The sequence below is a fragment of the Candida margitis genome, assembly GCF_024628925.1.
Source record: "Candida margitis strain CBS 14175 chromosome Unknown scaffold41, whole genome shotgun sequence".
Lineage (NCBI taxonomy): Eukaryota > Fungi > Ascomycota > Pichiomycetes > Serinales > Debaryomycetaceae > Lodderomyces > Lodderomyces margitis.
In genome coordinates, this window is record NW_026261800.1 from 84,919 (window position 1) to 106,250 (window position 21,332).

General features: G+C 38.4%; 9 protein-coding genes across 9 annotated transcripts; all 9 read left to right on the forward strand. All coding sequences in view use genetic code 12, as the record gives it.

Moving 5' to 3' along the window:
* Nucleotides 1-942: 942 nt before the first annotated feature.
* On the forward strand, nt 943-2,361 carry CANMA_002051 (glucose N-acetyltransferase; the record flags this gene model as incomplete). The annotated part of the gene is made up of 1 exon (XM_051814078.1): nt 943-2,361. One exon carries the CDS (start codon nt 943-945, stop codon nt 2,359-2,361), a length of 1,419 nt encoding a protein of 472 aa, XP_051672370.1.
* A 185-nt stretch (nt 2,362-2,546) lies between these two features.
* CANMA_002052 (uncharacterized protein) lies at nt 2,547-3,425 on the forward strand (the record flags this gene model as incomplete). Its single annotated transcript, XM_051814079.1, has 1 exon — nt 2,547-3,425. One exon carries the CDS (start codon nt 2,547-2,549, stop codon nt 3,423-3,425), a length of 879 nt encoding a protein of 292 aa, XP_051672371.1.
* Nucleotides 3,426-3,784: 359 nt separating this feature from the next.
* CANMA_002053 (uncharacterized protein) lies at nt 3,785-4,216 on the forward strand (the record flags this gene model as incomplete). The annotated part of the gene is made up of 1 exon (XM_051814080.1): nt 3,785-4,216. The coding sequence occupies one exon, from the start codon at nt 3,785-3,787 to the stop codon at nt 4,214-4,216; it is 432 nt and encodes a 143-aa protein (XP_051672372.1).
* An 814-nt stretch (nt 4,217-5,030) lies between these two features.
* CYT1 (ubiquinol--cytochrome-c reductase catalytic subunit) lies at nt 5,031-5,897 on the forward strand (the record flags this gene model as incomplete). The annotated part of the gene is made up of 1 exon (XM_051814081.1): nt 5,031-5,897. One exon carries the CDS (start codon nt 5,031-5,033, stop codon nt 5,895-5,897), a length of 867 nt encoding a protein of 288 aa, XP_051672373.1.
* Nucleotides 5,898-7,102: 1,205 nt separating this feature from the next.
* ITR1 (myo-inositol transporter) lies at nt 7,103-8,764 on the forward strand (the record flags this gene model as incomplete). Its single annotated transcript, XM_051814082.1, has 1 exon — nt 7,103-8,764. One exon carries the CDS (start codon nt 7,103-7,105, stop codon nt 8,762-8,764), a length of 1,662 nt encoding a protein of 553 aa, XP_051672374.1.
* Nucleotides 8,765-9,048: 284 nt separating this feature from the next.
* On the forward strand, nt 9,049-11,928 carry CRK1 (cyclin-dependent serine/threonine protein kinase; the record flags this gene model as incomplete). Its single annotated transcript, XM_051814083.1, has 1 exon — nt 9,049-11,928. The coding sequence occupies one exon, from the start codon at nt 9,049-9,051 to the stop codon at nt 11,926-11,928; it is 2,880 nt and encodes a 959-aa protein (XP_051672375.1).
* A 448-nt stretch (nt 11,929-12,376) lies between these two features.
* Nucleotides 12,377-13,633, forward strand: FTH1 (Fth1p; the record flags this gene model as incomplete). The annotated part of the gene is made up of 1 exon (XM_051814084.1): nt 12,377-13,633. One exon carries the CDS (start codon nt 12,377-12,379, stop codon nt 13,631-13,633), a length of 1,257 nt encoding a protein of 418 aa, XP_051672376.1.
* Nucleotides 13,634-16,152: 2,519 nt separating this feature from the next.
* On the forward strand, nt 16,153-18,393 carry CANMA_002058 (ferric reductase family protein; the record flags this gene model as incomplete). Its single annotated transcript, XM_051814086.1, has 1 exon — nt 16,153-18,393. The coding sequence occupies one exon, from the start codon at nt 16,153-16,155 to the stop codon at nt 18,391-18,393; it is 2,241 nt and encodes a 746-aa protein (XP_051672377.1).
* A 2,264-nt stretch (nt 18,394-20,657) lies between these two features.
* On the forward strand, nt 20,658-21,263 carry FRE30 (Fre30p; the record flags this gene model as incomplete). The annotated part of the gene is made up of 1 exon (XM_051814087.1): nt 20,658-21,263. A coding segment is annotated over one exon (606 nt), but the record flags the coding sequence as incomplete, so codon positions are not given.
* Between the last annotated feature and the right edge of the window lie 69 nt (nt 21,264-21,332).

The window sequence follows — 21,332 nt, forward strand, 5'->3', positions numbered from 1 at the left end:
ATATAGTAGTGGAAAAGCATTTGATTTCATTCATGAATCATCTGATACAAACGTCGAATTTATTTGGATGACTCTTGCTAGAGTCACGAAAAGAGGTGTGTAATGGATCATATTTACAATAGAATTGCTGCAATAGTCACCCAATTTGGTCATGCTAACTGCAATTCTATTCTAAATTCCTCAGTATTAATAGACCTTGAAATCTGGTCTACTTTCTACGTAGTTTTATATAGTTGTATAAGTTATTTCTATACTACTATAATGCAACAATCATTTGTTAATTACAAGGTGCAACACTATGCTCCGTCAAAACAGTGAACCAATAAGTTTGAAAGGAGGAAACAGATATCATTTTATAACGGTACATAGCTATTAATGCAAGTGGAATATTGTACGATTGGTTTTGCGTAGTCAATAAGACTAATGAATTCATGCGTGTATTTTAAACGCCTCTACTGACATAAATATCGATGAAATACAATAAAAGAGGCTATTTTGGATACCTTATGGGGGCATTTCATATTAGCAACTGTAAACAAAGCTGAAAGAAGTTCTTTTACTAATTGTCTGATAAACAAGAAACGTTAAAACGGGTAACGTAAGGAAAACATTGCATGTAGTTTTTCCAACAAGAAGCGCAAATGGTTTAGTGGTAAAATCCAACGTTGCCATCGTTGGGCCCCCGGTTCGATTCCGGGTTTGCGCATTGTTTTTTCACTTTTTTGGACTATTTTCAAGAGTTCTGTAGGAGAAACAGGGAAGAAAGACGCGTGTTGTTATTACCGTATCTCCTCTGGCAAATCTTGTGTTGAGTTTATCGGTCGTTAATCCTGGGTGTGAAACGAATTTTTTTTTGTCCCGATTTTTTCAATTGATCTCTCTTCTATAACTTTTAATTTTTCTTCTTTTTTGAATCAATTTTCATCCCCTAATACTTCTCCAATGTCTGACTCATCAGAGAGAACACCGAATAGAAAATGGAAAAGCTTTACCAAGAATTGGGAATTTAAAATCGCGATATTTGTGATTCTTTATTTTGTATTTTCACATTATGTGTTGGAAAACACACATACCGTTAGGGAAAGGGGTTTACGCAAGCATTTGAAAGTGATTCCAGAGGAGGTCATCGCCTATTACGGTAAACAGCCATTGGATGACCCAGAAAAGTTAGCATACGTGCAATACGCAACTAACTATGACTATCTTAACTTGGCAATAATGAACTTTGTTCATCTTCGCAAAGGAAATACCCAAGTTCCCAACTTGGTTATCTTATACGACGAGATACTTCAGCACTACGCTACTGACAGGTGGAATAATTTGTACCAGTTGGCAAATCAATACAATATTACATTAAAGTCTGTCGCTTTAATCAAGGTCGACTACAATGACGATACACCGTGGGCAGCATCTTTTACAAAGTTTCACGTGTTCAATCAAGTGGAGTTTGATAGAGTTGTTTTCTTTGACTCGGATTCAATGCTAGTGAAGCCAGAATACAAAGATGGTGAGATATCTAGCACTTATTCGAATATCGATGAGTTATTCAAAATACCGAAAGAACTTGAATTTGTCTTGCCACAGGCATATTGGTTGAACAATGTGGTTGAAGGTAAATCTCCTTTGAAATACAGAAAGAAGTTGGAAATCCCCGACAACAGAAGATATGGGTTGAGGATGAGGAAATTAGTTAATGATATTTCTGATACCAAGGATTGGAGGCTATTGCCCCTGTTGATATTCGAGGCACACAAATTCGATAACCCCATCAATTTCTTTGCCAACCACGTTATGGTGGTTACGCCCTCCAAAACTACTTTTGATCGTATAATGGGATACGTGCATAATCCCATCCACTGGTCGCTAACCAATAGACAAAACTTGAGAAAGAAATCGGAATATGATATGGAAATTTTGAACAAGTACTTGGATAATGAACTCAAAAAGGGAAATACCAATGTAGGGATTCTACCACATCGAGTTTACGGTGTGCTAACGGGAGAATTCCGTGAACAATGGCATGAAAGGTTTGTGGTTGAACCTCAATATTTACCTTTCATCAAAAAGCGTTCTAATCATGGATGGGATCCGAAAAAGACACTACAAAAGATAAAATTGATTCATTTTTCAGATAGTCCTATACCAAAGCCATGGGAGGTGGATGATGACGAGGACGAGGATTACGACCACCATTATAATGCTAAATTGATTTATTGCAAGACTGGGAACATGACGGAATATCGTAGAAAGTATTCTCATTTCAAGCCTCGACTTGTTGATGATTGCGATAGTGTTGATATTTGGAACTGGTTCCGGAAGCAATTGATTAGAGACCAAGAGGGTTTGTGGTATAGTAAGTAGAAAAGGGGTTGTTGCATATATACAACTAAAAATAGAAACTTAACTCTTGTTACATATTATTAAATCTCATTTTCAAATCAGGCGAAGTTCAAAACAAAAAAAAGAAAAAAAAAAAAGACAAAAAAAGACAAAAAAAGAAGGAACAAACAAGACTGATTCGTTCATAGATCAGCTATCATCGTAACATGAATCGGGAAGACTTAGTGACAGCACTCTTGGCCGCAACCAAGACTTTGGAGGAAAGGGATGATGAGACTGGGATGCCATCGTTGAGTTCATCCACTGACTCATACACCACCCCTTCTGTCTCTGTTCCTCCAAACAATAACAATCCATTCATCATAAGACAACACAATCCATCAGGAACCGTTTTCATTGCTGTGGGAGCTATAGTTGGAGCTATATTACTTGGGTTTATTTTCTATCATTTGATATTGTCCTTGACTGCCTCGAGAGTGGCCAAAAAGACGAGCACAAATGACAGAATATTGTATGAAAAGTACGAAAGCAATAACAATAATGCGTACGGATATTCGAATATGACGCCAACATCAACGCTCAATAACTTTGAATATAAAAGTCATCATCATGGATCTTCTATATCGAAGCTACCGTTATTGAACCGATCATTCGGCAACTTAGCTGGAGGCTCACAAGCTGGGGATAATTCAACTATATACCAGTCCGATGTGGCAGTTCCAGCTGCAAAGCACGATTTAACCAAGATGTTTATTTCACCAACTGCAGAAGTTATGCAACACAAGAGAAACAAATCGTACAATCCATCGTTGACAAATTTGCCATTTGGTGGCTCAGCCTCGAATTTGGCAAGCCCTTCACCTGCTACTAATAGACATTCTCAATTGGTTCCAAGCTTATACATAAACAACGAGATTAACAACAGCGACTACTCGATCGCTCAGCACAATGCTTCAAATCAACAGTCGTTGCATGAAGATAGCCAGAACCACCCACAACTCAGTGAACAACAACAACAGAGTTCGACAACTCGAACCCCAAGAAAGACCATTCCATCTATGTATCTTGAGGATTTGATTGATTGAGAAGGAAGTAGCGAGTTTCAGCTAAGAATATACGCATTTATCGAACCAATTAGTAATTTTTGTAGTGTTTTGTCAACTCAGTTGAAAGTGGAGCGCAACAGCCTTGTATCTTGAATGTAGTTCACTTGCTTTTTATTGAGAGAGGATGTCGTTAGACCAGTAGAGATAACTCCCACCCCCTTAACAACTTCTAGATGAGTCATTTATATTTTGCTCTGCGGGTAGTACATTTGAAGAAAGTTCCTTCAGGAGAAGCGTTGGGAAATTAGGCTGGGTAAATGATTTTGGTAGTTCTCATCCATCATGAGAAAATCGAGATGACATTTCACCTAACAGTTGCACCAACAAAAAGAAGTAAGATGTCTGACGCTGAACCATTGACATCTAATGTTCGTCCTGCAACAGATGCTTTAATCACAGTCCGAATTATAAAATCGTTTCCATACCGCAATGTGAAAAATTTGATAATAAAAGATATCGATTTAAAATCCACCACCCCTAAGGGATTGTTCGATCAAGTGCTTAAAGAAATAGGTACAACTGGGAGCTTGAGACCATATAGGAATGTACAATATGATTCACTAAAGATTTACACCAAGGCACATGGATCCAAGTCTATGAACTTGGTTATAAATTTTGAAAATGATGAAGATTGGGTAATCATGAAGAAGAATACACCTGTCAGCGAGAAAACACTATGGGATAGGGGTGTTCAAAATGAAACTGAAATAAGTATCTTCAATTGGGATGATTATATCGAGTACAAGAAGAATCCAGAGGAAAAGTGGTAATACACCGGATTCAAATAAATAACGATGCCAGCCAGGCATTTTCTATACACATTGACATTGACTTTGTTTTCCAGTTTTGAATTGACTAGAGGTTCACCAATAGGAAGCTTCTTGGCTGCTTGTAGGAGCTTGACACAGCTGTGAGGGCTCCGTGAAAGATCGTTGTTCATCGAAACTTGAGTTTAACTATAAATTTTAACCAAAAGCAGCTATACGTTTCCAACAACTGCACCTATACAACCGCATCATTATGACGAGAATGAAATAACGCACTTTGAAGGCAAATATGGAAGAAGTATACAAGTAGTGTGCATGTTGTGATGGTGATGTGTTTTGAAATTAGTGTCGTGAAAAGTGTCAAAAAGACGATATATTTGCGACATAGTCTATACGTGTAATGTATATATATTTAAAAATTTAACCAATAACAATTGTTGTTTTATAAATTTCTCTCTTATTGACAATACAAAATCACTAGAAATTAGTTTGTATACAGTACATTACTAGCACAATTTTTTTTTATTTTTTCATCACAACTTTTACCAATAAGAAAGGAAAAAAAAAAGAGGAAAAATCATCCAGTTAACATTGATTAAGTGGTTTGAATAAGTGTTTTGAAAATATCAGTTTCCTTAACTTTCTGAAACTCATCTAAATTATTCTATCTTGAGAATTGATTTCCAGTTAGGTTCATATACATCCAAAGCCTGGACATTTTGAATAATACCATCCAATTTTTTTTGGCAACTTAGATAGTTTGATTTTTTTTAATTGCTTTTAACTTCACTTACAAGGACAACGTTTCAACTTCAGCATGTTTAGAACTGCGTTCAGATCAGTAAACCAACCATTGGTTCAGAAGTTCATTGCCGGAGGTGTCGGTGCCACCGGTTTAACTGCATCATATTTATTATATCAAGATTCGATGACTGCCAATGCAATGACTGCTGCGGAACACGGATTGCACCCTCCAGCTTACGACTGGCCTCATAACGGTATGTTTGAGACATTTGACCATGCATCTATCAGAAGAGGTTTTCAAGTCTACAGAGAGGTTTGTGCAGCATGCCACTCTTTGGAAAGAATTGCCTGGAGAAATTTAGTTGGAAGCTCACACACAACTTCCGAAGCTAAAGCTATGGCCGAAGAGAACGAATACGATGACGAACCAGATGACGAAGGTAAGCCAAGAAAGAGACCAGGTAAATTGGCTGATTATATCCCAGGACCTTATGAAAACGAGCAAGCCGCTAGAGCTGCAAACCAAGGTGCGTTACCTCCTGATTTGTCATTGATTGTCAAAGCCAGACACGGTGGATGTGATTACATATTCTCATTGTTGACTGGTTACCCAGAAGAACCACCAGCAGGTGTTGTATTACCAGAAGGATCGAACTATAATCCATACTTCCCAGGTGGTGCAATTGCGATGGGTAGAGTCTTGTTTGATGATTTGGTTGAATATGAAGATGGTACACCAGCATCTGCCTCACAAATGGCCAAGGATGTCTCAACATTCTTGAACTGGGCATCAGAACCAGAACATGATGATAGAAAGAAATGGGGTTTGAAGGCCATCATAGTTCTTTCCTCCTTGTATTTAATTTCCATCTGGGTCAGAAGATTCAAATGGACCCCAATCAAGAACAGGAAATTCAGATTTGACCCTCCAAAGAAGTAATTGATAGGGACCAGCAATAAAAGAGAAAAAAAATTCATAGAATATGCACGGTTGAGGTGAAATTGTGAACTATGTTATAGGAGTCAGCACATTTATTGCTTTTGACTACGTTGTATATCTTACGCACTAATAAAATGTTTAAAGACCTATTTGGAATTGAAGTAGACGAAAACAATGTCCAAGCTAGAGGTGTAGAGTCAGTGGGGTTTTACTTTGGTGATTGAACAGCAAGGATGAACTATGGAGTGGCCGTAAGAGACTTGTCTCAGGACAGTAACAGGAGTACCCTGAAATCACTTTGTGAATATAGAAACTCCTCCTTCTTGGAAATATGACGAAACAGATGCAATCCAGACATATGGTGATGTTAGTTAGTACATTGGTTAAAGAGAGTGTAATCCCCCATTCCAATTATTCGCTTTGATCTTAACTATCAATGAACTCAAATGTTTACTGAACTCGAAAATTTCATTTTATGAAATTGCATGAACTACTATGGATTCCAATACGGGATAAGCCGAGAGTCTCGATGTACATGTTTATAGCTCTCACTGAAGTATGCCCTCGTACCATGCAGCTTGGGTTCTAGTTAATCATATACCGGAAGACTTTACAACTTTGTTGTTCGACCCAAGCAAGGCCGTTTTTGCTTGTCATGCTTTTCTTCTCTGTAAAAAACTCGAACCGAGTTACGCGCCGAAATGTCAAAAAATTATTCTATTGTTTTTGCACTCCCCGCCAGAATTTCGCTGAAAGTTGATCTGGACACTACCTGAAATTTTTATGGTCTTTCAACATTTTGGCAAAATAAGTAAGCAAAGGAGGCTCTTTTTACACCTTAAGTGAAGTAGTGGGAACCTAATTATTGATTTCTATCTGAAGCAGCTCCATATCTTGGAAATTTTACTAGAAAAGCTGGTTGTGGCGTATAGTCTTTCGGTGAATTAACCATTAATTATTTCGGCGTTTTTTTTTTCTCTTTTTTTCCTTCTTTGTTTTTCCACCAAACTTGAGCAAACGTAAATATTCTTTCTTTTTACTCTTTTCTTTTATTTTCTTTTTAATACTTTTTTGATTCAGATTTTTCATACATATTTCACCAGCGATACACTCCATTCAATCGTTGATTAAACAACTGAGCATACTTTGAGACAAACCACGCTAAAACAGCAGCCCACTTTTAATATAAAAATTCCCCTCTCGCCATGAAAAAAGATACCCATACCAATACCGATCGGGGTATCACAAGAGTTGTCAGTTCAGAGCTTGATAGTCTGCACACGTCCGTCATTTCAACAAACTCATCAAAGGACTTGCTACCCACCACTATTGGAACAAGTTCCGAGTACGAGGGACAATCGGTTCAAGTTTCAGAATCAGAGGCACGACCTTCAAAAATAGTCATCATTTTGACATTGGCGTCTTCGATATCTGGATTTATGTTTGGTTATGACACCGGTTACATATCGTCAGCTTTGGTCCAGATAGGGACTGATTTGTCCAATAAAATTTTAACCTCGGGGGAGAAGGAATTTATTACGTCGGCTACATCGCTTGGTGCTTTGCTTGGTGCTATAGTAGGTGGTATCTTGGCCAACTTGATTGGAAGAAAGAGGGTCTTGTTAGGCTCAAATGCCATTTTTGTAGTGGGAACCATAATTCAACTAGCAGCAAAAACTGTATGGACAATGATTGTGGGTAGATTCGTTTTGGGATGGGGAGTTGGGATTGCGTCTTTGATCGCGCCGCTCATGTTGTCAGAGCTTGCTCCATCAAAATACCGTGGGCGTCTAATCGTCACAAATGTGATGTTCATCACCGGGGGTCAATTAGTGGCTTACTTGATCAATTGGGGATTAACTCGAGTATCCCATGGTTGGAGAGTTTCTGTTGGATTATGTATGGTGCCGCCGGTTATACAATCAGTCTTGTTTTTCTTTTTACCAGATACCCCAAGATTTTATGTGATGAATGGTGACATAGCCAAGGCAAAACAAGTTTTGAGAAAAGTACACAATGATCCTTCGGATGCTTTCGTTGATGCCTCTATAGAGGATATGATTCAATCGAATTCCACAGTGCCAGGCAGAAATCCTCTACTCAAGGCATGGGAGTCAATAAAGATTATTCACACTACGCCAGGTAACTTTAGAGCATTGATACTTGCATGCGGGCTTCAAGGTATCCAACAATTCACCGGTTTCAACTCGTTAATGTATTTCAGCACTACTATTTTTGAAACAATTGGATTCAAGAATTCTACTGCTGTGTCTATAATCATTTCAGCTACTAACTTTGTCTTCACGGGGATTGCTCTTTGCATCATAGACAAGGTAGGAAGAAGGCGTATTTTACTAATCGGAATACCATGTATGTGCGGAGCCTTGATTGTATGCGCAATTGCGTTCCACTTTCTCAATGTCGATTTCTCATCTGGAGTCGTAATACATACTAGAGGCATAAGTGGGTGGGGAATTGTTGTCATCATTGGTATGATCTTGTATGTTGCTTCATACGCAATTGGTATTGGTAACGCCGCTTGGGTTGGTGTGGAGTTGTTTTCCGATGTCAATGTCAGGTCCATAGGTGGAATGTATGCAGCTTGTACAAACTGGGCTGGGTCATTGGTGATTGCTTCTACATTTTTAACCATGTTGGAGAAGATAACACCAACAGGAACTTTCTCGTTCTTTGCTGGTCTTTGCGTGATTGCATTCTTTTTCGTTTATTTCTTGCTTCCAGACACCGCTGGCTTGGAATTGGAAGAAACAACAAATTTCTTGAGCAAAGGGTTCAATGTCAAACAATCAATTGCATTGTCTAAGGCCAGGAAAAAGCATTCCAAGTACACAACTGGAGTTGCATGAGTCTAAAAAAATCTCTATTTATAGCATTTACCGTTTCATACATATATTTTTAATTGATCGGGGATATAGTAGAAATTGGCTACACGGAGTATGCACTTTGACAAACAGCTTGTACCTATTAAACGCGCTCTGCTTACTTTTGTCTATTCACAAACTTTAGCAGAAAAAAAAAATAAAAAAAATAAAAATATTCAAACTTCATAAAGGCAGAGCACACATATTTTGCTTTTGCTTTTGCTTCCCGTCAAATGCCACATTGTGCTTAAAAAGAACTTGTACCATTTATGTCAAACAAACAAAATCACCGGACATCAGGTGATGATAATGGCCAAGCAAGAAGGCCAAAGGTGGAGCAGATAGATGGCGACTCATTTACTGATACCATACCTGAAATGGCCAGGTTGAAAAAGTACGAAATAATTAAAAAGTTGGGACAGGGTACATTTGGGGTCGTACAGAAGGCACGAGACAGACCAACTGGTGAAATAGTTGCGATAAAGCAACTCTTGAATCATCTGGCTAAAGAGGGATTTCCGATTACAGCCATGAGGGAGATTACGATTTTGAAGCAGCTCCATCATCACAACATTCTAAATATAAAAGAACTTATTTTTGAAGAGGCCGAAGTGACAAATCCAGCCGATGTGGTAACACAAAGAGGGTCATTCTATACTGTTTCTCCATACATGACAAGTGATTTGGTTGGAATTCTCGAAAATCCCGATGTAAAGCTACAGCTTAATCAGATAAAATGTATAATGACTCAACTATTGGAAGGTACACAGTATATTCACGAGCAAAATTTTCTACACAGAGACATCAAGGCTGCCAATATATTGATAGATAACACAGGTGTTTTAAAAATAGCAGACTTTGGTTTAGCTCGACTATACCACGGAGAGATACCACGATTGGGAATGGGTCCAGGGGGCGGGGAGAAAGCCTACACAGCACTCGTTGTAACGCGTTGGTATCGTCCACCGGAATTACTACTAGGTGAGAGAAAGTACACCACAGCCGTTGATCTTTGGGGCATTGGATGTGTGTTTGCCGAATTGTTCACACGTAAACCTATACTTGTAGGTAAAAGCGATGCCCATCAAGCCCAACTTATATTTGAACTTATTGGACCGCCAAATACTTGGACCGAAGCAGCAAAGCTACCGAACAAGACAGATTTCAATATCGGGTTGACCTGCAAGCGAAGTCTTGAGAAAAGGTTCGATTCATTAATGCCTCCTTCAGGTGTCAAGCTACTAAGTGGATTGTTGACTCTTGATCCTTATAAAAGATTCAACGCATTGGATGCTTTAAATCAAGATTTTTTCAAGAGTGAACCATTGCCTTTACGTCCAGAAGAGATGCCTCAATTTGGGGAGTGTCACGAAATAGATAAGGAGAAGTTTAAAAAGCTTAGAGAAACAAATAACCTTCCCTCTAGGCCGGAGTCTCGAAACCTCCTTGAAGGCAAGAGATTTGATCGCGATGAGGATAAGTTTGCAACCAGAGGTACCCCCAACCGCGATGACTACGATGATTATGAAAAGACTTATGTACGACGTTCCACTTCCAGACAAGCCCTTCATCATCATAATTATATTTCTTATGGAGAAGATCAGCCTAGACAAAGAACCAACCAGGCTAGATCCTATTACGATGATCGTGGTCAAAGGACTCAGGATGAACGGGGTCAAAACGGATACGCTGATAATGAATTCGAAAACGATAGGGCACCACATAAGAATATTGATTACGGCGGACCCAAAAATTTTGAGGCAAACCAGGTTTACCCATATATACCACGACTGGAATTGAATGACTCGCTGTATTCTAGGCGGGATTCTCCTCATCCGTTGAGCAGAGCTGACAACAGGGCCAACAATAAAGCTCAATGCCAAAAGAATAATGATCAATTAAACTATCTCGAAAGAAGGCCTCCTTCAAAGGCCCACAAAACTTCTGAAAAACATTTGCCTAGTGGAGGCTACAATGAAGAAAGAGTTTCTCAAGCGACAGGCGACCGCCAATACATTTCAAACACATCTTACGACAACAAAGATGCACGCAAAAATGACCCTAGTATTTCGATAGCCAGATCAAGTCCAGGATCATCTTTAGACGAGGCATCTCTGGTTATTGACATTGATTATAAAAACAATGGTGACGACAAAATGGGGGAGAATCGAAAACCATCTGCGCCAAGTGGACATACACAACCTGGTTTTGTAAAAGGAGAAAATAGCGGTGGAAGCAATGAGGCTGCAAAGGATTCAGACGATAAAAATGTCGAAAGCACAGCTAAAGTTCCTACGTTCACGGCACCCGGAGAAGCAAGCGAATCAAGAGAAGATGCTAGGGGAAAAGACATTTCAGAACGAATCGATAAATCTAGATCTGATATAGGTGATGATTCAATCACAGAAAATATCCGAAGTGGTGTAAGTGAAAGAATCGTATCTACTGCAGCAGTGAATGATTTCACAACAAGAGATCACCAGAGTTTGCCTAGTCTGGAATCTTCCACAGGACCAGCTGTCAACAAAACGAGAAAAAAGTCGGTGCCATATGTCCACGGTGGCTTGAGCGAAAGAATACTTAATTCAAGAAGCAGCTCACCCCTGGTACTACCTCCAAATCTGAAACAAATGAAAACGCCAAGTGTTGACAAGCCAGAAGAGTCGAAAGTGGAGAAGGTGGAATCCATTCCTAAGGCCCAGAGTCAAGACATAGAGCTAAAAAGGTCCAGTTTGCCCCCGACCGCGGATAAAGAACGACACGGTGGTATTCCTTCTCTAAGGAGAGTAAGTGTAACCAAGCAGCTGGAAATGAAGGATTTATTTGGCAAAGCTAAAATAAATTCATTGCCAATTTCGTTAACACGCTCACAACTACCCAAGCCCCAAATTAAGAGTTCAAAGGATTCAAGAGAAACTTCATCTAAGGGGCTAATGACCGACTACGCAATAAAGACAACCAAAGGGACTAAACGAAATCACAGCTACATAGATGACGATGTACTGGAAAGCGACTTGAGTGAAGTGGATGTTATCCCAGAAGAGGGTGGAAGTCGCAAGCTACTTGAGAATTTCTTGAATAAAGAGGGCTATAAGCGAGAACCAATCTATCGGAAGCATATGAGTGAGTCGAGGAAGTTCAGACGGTGATCGGGTTTATCGCTTGACTTTAAAATGTGGTAAAACGCATTTATAGAGTAAAAATTTTTTGCCATTATGATTGTAAGCCTGCTTAGGTCACATTCTCTCCAAAAATGATAACGGTACATGTACGGTTAGTATGTATGTAGATAGCAAGGCTTGTGTGGGAATCTATTGTTGTCACGCATCAAAGATCACACGCACACGGATGGTTCTCCGAATAACGGCACGGCGCGAAAGAAAGAACCACCACAAAATCAAATTCTCGTTTCTACACGACACGTTAAATTAATATTTCATTTCTTTTTGGTTCCTTTTCCGAGAATGAAGAGTTTCTCTGTTAGATCGTTTAGATAAAAAGTCACGAAATTTTTCTACATTGGCAAATTTTTAAATCTTTCTTATTAGCAACCATAGTACACTACAAAGAGACACTAGTTGCTAAATACGAAGGACAATGGCAACCCTTGACGACTACTTTTCCATACAGACGTTCTTGATCGTGTTAAGAGAGACCTTGGAGTCGGCCATCATCATATCTGTTCTTTTATCATTTGTTCATCAAACATTTTGCACCGATGAGAAAAAGGTTGCAAACAGGACTGAACCTCAGTACCAGACGATAACTTCGGAAACCATATCATCATCGGAAGAAACTGAGGCATCAGAAGCAAGGGTGGTAGATAACAGATTGGGTCAAATACTTAAATTTCAAATTTGGTTTGGTGGATTAATGGGCCTTGCCGTGTGTCTATTGATTGGGGCGATTATTCTTGTTGTATTCTACAAGGTGGGCAACGACCTATGGTCAATAGCCGAGCATTACTGGGAAGGGACATTTTCAATTCTTGCAAGTATTATAATTTCCTTGATGGGAATACAAATTCTCAGAGTGAGCAAGATGCAGCAAAAATGGAAAGTGAAACTAGGCAGGCTTTTGCAGCTGTCAAGACATTTCAATCCGCTGAGATCAAGTCCCAGCAGGGGTTCCAAAGGTGGCTGGTTTGATCGATTGGAATTGTTGACAGAAAAATACAACATGGTCATATTGCCTTTTGTCACAACATTGAGAGAAGGGCTAGAAGCCATAGTATTTATTGGTGGTATTGGGGTTAACGAAGATACCTCAATTTGGGCTATTATCAATGCTACAGTGCTTGCAGTCATCGTGGGCACACTTATTGGTTGTGTCTTGTACAGATCTGGAAACACTCTATCGTTGCAATGGTTTCTTATCACGTCCACATGCTTTTTGTATTTAGTCGCAGCAGGACTTTTTTCCAAAGGTGTATGGAATTTTGAGCTCCAGCACTTTATCAACCAGTGTGGTGGAATGGATGTTAGCGAGACTGGCCATGGACCTGGTTCTTATGACATCAAGAGGAGTGTATGGCATGTCAATTGCTGCAATGGAGAGCTACAGGAAGACGGCGCTTTCTGGATGATATTGACTGCAATATTGGGTTGGACCAACTCGGCAACATATGGAAGCGTGATTAGTTACATCTTGTACTGGATAGTGGTAATAATTGCCTTCACTTCGTTAATACATGAAGAGAAGCATGGACATTTGCCATTTATTCCAATAAAGTGGCAATTAAATCGTATTAGGAAGAGAAGGTCATTATACGCTCCAATTGAGGATCAACACGGTGAAGAAAATGATAATAGAGACAGCGTAGACTCGATCAATTCGGAAACTCCTTTGCAATAGTATCATCGATGCTTTTAGATTTGTATAGTTTTGAATGGAAGTAGTTGAAAATGGCAGTTTGCTAATTTAGGAGATGGTCAACCTTTCTAAAGGCAAACATCACACTGAAATCCAGCCGGTCACAGAAATGTGGTGACGAGAACTGACACACTGTGTAACGGGTCCAGCGAAGTATAGAATGGTTCTTTTCAACCAAAGAATACCTTCACACATGAAGCCCAAGGTGGCAAGGCTAGGAAACTGTTACTATAAGATATCAAGCAAGTTCATAGTTGTGAATAATGAACCCAGTAAGTTATGGACAATTAATTTCATATTGAAAAGAGAGCTTGAAGAAAGGACAAACGAAAGTCAACCTCTATCCAACGCAATGTTGATCTGGGATTTCAAGTTGATGCCAAACGATTTCAACAGTGAATATTGTGGGTAAAGTACCAGAATGTTCACTGCTTACCTCCTTAATATGATATACTCAAAAATTGGTAGTTGGACATTTGTTCTTTTAAGCAAAAGCTTTGATACTATGTTCTGTTGTGGACTTAGAGTTTGTTTAGTTGAATCGTGACTCTGAGTAGACTAAGTTAAACGTGAGGTGTTACAGAGCTGAAGGAACTTTAAAGAACTTCGTCTTTTTTGTCCACACTTTGAACAAAAGCCCAAGAAAAATTCTTATCATTTAAAACTAACTTCAAGTGGTTCACCCGTTTACGACTTTAAGAGTGGGATAAACAAACCATTCAATGTGCGACTTCTGTACACTTGACTGGATTATTTCTTCTCATGCTTCGGGGAACTTTTCAAAACTTACTCTGACTAGTAACGCTACCTATTCGGAGGTGGCGTTGTATAAGCCAAAAAACAGAGTTTTGTTCCTGTGTCTCATTTACGAGTTGTAGTGAAACAGTTTGTAAGTTACCATATCTCAAACAGCTACATGACATCTCTAATTGATTTTCCTCTTGACAGTTGGGTACAACCAGCAAAACATCAACCATCCGTTCCTTCCCAGTGCAATGGAATGCTTTCTAATATAGGCACAAGGCGGTACAAAAAAAACCAAAACACAAAACACAATAATATGCAAGTGTTTGTGTAACAAGCAAATATATTTTTAGATATTAAATTACATCAATTTCTTGGCTTTAAAAAACCCATTAATTAATAGGATCGGTATATAGGGCATCTTCCATCTAATATGAAAACACTTGTACTCCATCCAATCAGAGATTGTCAAGAAAAGTCTTGCAGCGATAATTGTGTTAAAAAAAGGGGGAAGGGGCGGCACTTGCTTAATTTTTCACACTGCCAAGAAAGTAATAAACAGTTTGTATGGTTTGCTAACACAAGTTATATGAATCGTTGCCATTGTAGCTTTTATTCCTACATGGCTTGTTTCAAAAGCAATAGGTGTGATTGGTTAAATCAGTTTCCCCAAGTAAAAAGTAAAACAATGCTCTAATAGTTTGGTTTATGGGATCTGCATTTGAATCGGTTTCAAATAGTTACGTACTGTCATGTTTAGTTAATGTAAAGTTCAACGTTATGTAAGCTCTAAAGCAATAAGAAAAGTAACCAAATAAGGATGTTCCGGTAATACGGAATGAACACCGAAGGCCATCACTCTTGGTGAGAGCTAATTCTAGCGGCACTTTTCAACCACAAAACCAGACGGAAGGAAAAATCTGAGCACGAACTTGACATGGGAAATACTAAATTATGGTTATACAAGGAGGATCAGTACATGCCAAAACGCTAAAAATTTTGACACTGGAATGCCAACTTTAAAAGTGTGGCCACCAGTTTTATCTAAACTTTGCGATTTCTCTCAGTAGTCACATAACAGATACTCTTGAGACCCATAGGAAGCCTCAAATGTTTTGAAGCAATCAGATTACTCTACAGTGGTAGCTATTAATTAATCAGTCAAATGTGCTTCTCAATCTTTTGGACTCATCTGTTTTATTTTTAGGTTTGCCTTCTTTTTTTTCTAGATGCATAAGGGGTTAAACTACATTCTGCCAAGACCATAATCTGGCTAATAAAAGGAATGAAGAAAACAGCGAGGAAAAACAAGACGCAAAATCAATAGAGATGCTTTAGATAATTCAAAAGCATCCTCCCCCATCTTCCATTTTTGCATGTATTGCAGCTCTCCTAAATTAATTGATGAACTTATGCAATTATCTGATTGGATCAATTACGTTTTGTGCATTTTTATCATTTTCATCTTATACTTCTTTTGCATCAATTACTGCTGCATAAATTATTGTTTCCAACACAATACGTCTTGTCGACCGAGTTCCATCTGCTATTGTTATTTTCAAGCCAATTCTAGTAAGTTTTTGTAATTTGTATTACCATTTATTGTTCTGGATATTGCAAAAAGAAATGGAAGCACTTTTTGACAAGGCATACCCTGTTGTATAAATATGAGACTAAATTTCTTCAATTTGGACCAAATTCCAACCCAGAAAAATATCTTCACCAAAGCAGCCACGAAACCATAGCTTCTTTCAACAATGTTTCATCGCTTAGCTATATTGATATGTTTGTTCCTTTGTATCAACTCTTCCGTTGCAAAGGGCTCAACAAAATATGAAAACAATAAACACAAAAGATTTTATTATGCTTGCAATTATCAGACCAGAAAAGAAGTGACTTTCTGTCTGATGATGGATAAAGCTTGTCCTTGCAAAAACCAAAACCAGTTGGCTACAATTGCCGGTTGCATGGACATCTTGAACAAAACATCAGAAAGGTATTTGGAACCATGGGTGGAAAGTTGCTCTTATCTGAATGTGACATTGGAAGGAGACTGGTTTGAACAAGCACTTGACTACTACAAAAGTAATGCAAAGGCAGTCAGCGAAATTCCAAACTTTAACATATCAGTGCCAATTGAAACACCTTTTATTTTGAACAGGACTAGAATTGATGTGTACCAGGAGTCTTATAGAAGATTCTACAACAATCTTTATGACTCAATTGATTATGGAGCTGGTCTTTTAGGCTATTGGTTGTTGGTGTTGCTTTTGGGGGCTATTTTCAACTGGACAAAGTTTTTATTCCCAGGACTCACAAAGAAAATGACCAACCCAGTTATCAACTTTTGGAGAGCTAACGTTTCACTTCCAGCCACATTCAAAATAAAGAAGCTGCAAGAGCAGCAATTTTTGAGAGTCTTTAGTTTCTTGATTCCATCAAGATTTGAGTCGTTGGTGATTTTCCTCTTTTACTGCGTTACTATTTGGCTCAATGCTATGAACTTGAAAGCACCAAAAGAAGAGGCCATGTTTGAATCCACATACAAAGCAGAGATTAGGTATGTTGGTGACAGAACAGGAATCACTGCAACCATGATGATGCCATTGGTGTTCTTATACGCTGGAAGAAACAACTTCTTGCAGTGGTTGGTTGGGTGGAATTACAGTACCTTTGTCATGTACCATAGACATACTGCAAGAGTCATGTTTATGTTGGTTGTCATCCATGCTGTATGTTACACTATTGCGTTTGGAAGCAACTATTCCTCGAGAGTCAAATATTTATACCTTAAATGGGGTATCGCTGCCACGGTATGTGGTGGGTTAATTATGATTCAAGGTATGCTTTACTTGAGAAGAAGATGGTACGAAGTGTTTTTGATTTTACATATTTTGTTGGCTGTGTTCTGGACTATTGGTGCTTGGTATCATGTTATTGATTTAGGTTATATTTGGTTGGTCTATCCAGCAGTTGCAGTGTGGTGCTTTGACAGGGCAGTTAGAATTGGGCGTTTGATATCATTTGGGTTTCCACATGCAGACGTTACCTTGTTGAGTGACGAGACTTTGAAGGTTGTTATTCCCAAGCCAAGCTACTGGAAATCCATCCCTGGTGGGCACGCATTCATTCACTTTTTGAAACCAACGTACTTCTGGCAGTCACATCCATTCACCTTTACCGACTCGGTAGAAAATAATCATAGCATTGTGTTGTACTGTAAAGTCAAAGGAGGAGTTACACACAGCCTATACCAGTCGTTGGCACAAGCACCAGGAAGGACATGCAAGATCAGGGTTAGTGTTGAAGGACCATACGGAGAAGCCACAGCTGCCAAGTATGCAGACACTGCAGTGTTTATGGCTGGTGGTAACGGTATTCCCGGTATCTACTCCGAAGTCGTTGACATTGCTAAGAAGACCAAGGGCGCTCAAAACAAGTTGAAGTTGCAGTGGGTTGTCAGAGAGTGGAGATCTTTGTACTGGTTTTACGAAGAGTTACTCAACTTGAGAGACACCAAGATCGAGACAACTGTATACATCACACAGCCATCATGTCATGTATTTATTGATGAGTTCAACAACAGGTTCCAAGGATTAGAGAGATTGGAAATTGAGGAGTCGGAAACATCCAACTCAGAAAAAGAATGCTCCATCAATGAAATTGTTAAAGTTGAAGACAATTCAAGTGATGAAAAACAAGACTCAATCAAGGACATTACCAAGATTGACGACAGTTCATGTGAGGAAAAAGCCACAAGTAATAGAATTATAGACGTTGTTAAGAAGGAGCTTTCACATGTTACTTTTAAAGAAGGTAGGCCCTCAATCAAGGATATCGTTCCCCAAGAAATTCACGAGTCAAATGGTTCAGTTGCTTTTGTCACCTGTGGCCATTCCATCATGGTTGATGAAATCCGTTACTATTGTGCAAAGAATGTTTCCAACCTGGAAAAGAAGAGAGTTGATTTCTACGAACAAATACAAGTTTGGGCTTAGGCTTACCAATACAGTATTTGATTTAATAAAGTTACAATTGGACAATTCGTTTATACACTTCATTTTTAATGTTATTATTCGTTGCTATTTGATTAAAGCCAACGATTTCTAATTCTTTTCCTCTTTCAGTATTTTTCAATAAGTTATTGCTATTGTCATCTGATTTGTTTAAATCTTTCAATTGTTTTGTTTTGCTTTGTTTTCCTGCCGGAATGCCGAATGCAAAGAGAACTCTCAACATATAGTTTCTACTATTCCCTATTGTTGTCGAAATTGAAACAATATATTAAGCAAGCGGACATAAAAGTTTTCACTATCTCCTTTTGTGTATAAATTGCTTAAACTTTCTTGGCATAAGCTAACCTTCTCCTTTAAACTGTATCTAATTTCTATCTAGACAGTAAGGCGACCCCCCCTTATAATGACAAAGTGAAACGTGCGCACAAACGTTACTTTATGGAGGGAGTGAGTTTAAAATAAGCTTTATTTTTTGACGTGGCTAAGAGATTTTTATATAATGAGAACCCCTGGATGGTTTCCACCCCCCCTCCTTTGAATCTTGTTTTGTTTAGCAAATGCCGCTAATTAGTCTCGAAACAGAAATAAAATCTTCCAGATCTCTCATCGTCGTTTGCTGAGATCCGGAAGATAATTGAAGGTCCAAATGGATTCCGATTGTTCAAATGAAAAATACCGAGATTCGCTTTGTCTAGATTTCTATAAAGAATACAATAGGTTGAAAAGCTCTGTCCCTGTCTAAACAATACAATAATTATCAAAAAAATCAGTTTATTGTTTTGTTTTGTGATCTAACCTCAGTTTTGTAACTCTTATAGCGTAATGTAAATACTGAATAATGATTGGCTGTATAGTTTGTGGGAAGAATTTAATTAAAAATCTATGTTTTGTGTAAATATAATTAGTTTTCAGTTTTTTGTAATCCTATTGTGGAATGCAATTATGAAACAACGCCTTGGAAACGTAGGGGGAGCAAAAAGAAAAAGAGCAAGTAACCGAGTAAAAGAGAAGTTTACGAAGATTTGAAGTGGAAACAGAATGCCGAGAGACTACCAATTCTACATTCTGGAGATATTTCGTATCTTCTGTGCTAGAACTATTATGTACTCCCAGAAGAACGGAATCGTCTATCAACCGGACTGTCTCTAGGGAAGATAAGCCGCATCTTAGTCTTAAACAAGGCTTATTTGTAATTTTTTCCTTACTTGTGTCGTGTCTCCTTTTGTCTTTCATTGCTATGCCTAGTTTAGAGCTTGAGAAGGCGTGATAGGCTGCAAATCACTTTACTTCACTCTTCACAATGCTACCCTGTTTGTCATATTTCAAATGTGTGCTTTATTACACCATGTGGAACAAAAGCCTCTCAGTACTTCTAATTCTTCAATAATAAGGTCAAAGGTAGAGCTGAGTCAAAGATCCAATCATAGGAGAATCAAAAAATGCACATCACTTCAACTTTCAATTAATTTCAAAATTTTGGGCCAAATTGCAGTTTCCCATTGTTCAATCTTCTTAAACACAGAAAACATCGAGTCTTGATATAAATTTGAGCTTCACAAATGATATACATGACCCGTGTTGCAATGACAGAAAGTTTGACATCATCTTTGAATCTTAGTTTTCATGAACTTGTAGAATGTTGCACAATTCTAGTAAATCAGGTACTCGGTTTTTGATGTGGACGTCTACCTATTACACTTAAATCCCTTTTAATATATTGCACTTTATATTATTCTATAGGATTTTGAAGCCATTGTTTCGTTTGGCGGACCGAGTTGGGGGCCGAGAGATGCAGGGCAAAGCGATAGCAATCATCAAGAGATTTTATCCCACAAGCCATTGTTTGAAACATGTATATTTTTATACATAATTTATCTGATCGGATCAGTCGATCTGACTTGCAAAACTACTGTTATGTTAGTGTCTTTGGCTTTTGTTTAGACATGATCCCTCTACTAGTGTTTATTGCAAAATTTTAATCTTTTTAAGCCACTATAGTATTTATTGACTTTGATTATTCCTTTGTGGTAAATCCATCTTTAATTGTTAAGACCTCAAATAAATTGTGATACAATTAGTGAGATAAAATGGAATGTCCTAAAAGATTGGCTCTTGATTGGTGGAATAACTGGGTATATGTGATGCCTCTTTCCTTATAAATACTGACAAGTTTTTCTTCTTTAATTTAGTTGCAAAACTTTGTACTGTTTTTAAATTTAAGCAAAAGTTTTAACTCATTAACGACAATGCATAATCGACTTACCACATTCATATACCTATTGATTCTTAGCAGTCTCACTGAGGCACATGGTGGCTCTACGAAGTATCAAAATGAGAAATACGAAAAATACTACAATGCCTGCAGTGGCCAAATGCAAGCAGAGGTCACATTTTGCGACGCCAGTGAAAGATCATGTTCTTGTTCTAATTCCAATTCTTTGGCAACACTTGCCGGTTGCTTATACAGTGTGGGCCAGACATCGGAAAAAAGTTGGTCACCTTTGAGTGATTATTGTTCCCGATACCAAATAACATTGGACGATGACTGGTTTGATACAGCCCTTGAGAATTATAAAGAGAATGCTAAATCAGCTAGTGAGATTGAAAACTTCAACATGTCGGAACCAATTGATGTTCCTTTTATTTTAAACTCGACCAACACGAAAATCTATCAAGAATCATACGGAAGATTTTACGATAACCTTTACAACTCGATATATTATGGAGCAGGGTACTTGGGATATTGGTTGCTTGTGTTGCTTTTGGGAGCTATTTTCAACTGGACAAAGGTTTTATTCCCAGGACTCACGAAGAAAATGACCAACCCAGTTATCAACTTTTGGAGAGCTAACGTGGCCATACCGGCTACATTTGGCAGGAAGAAGTCGCAAGAACAACATTTTTTGAAAATATTTAGCTTC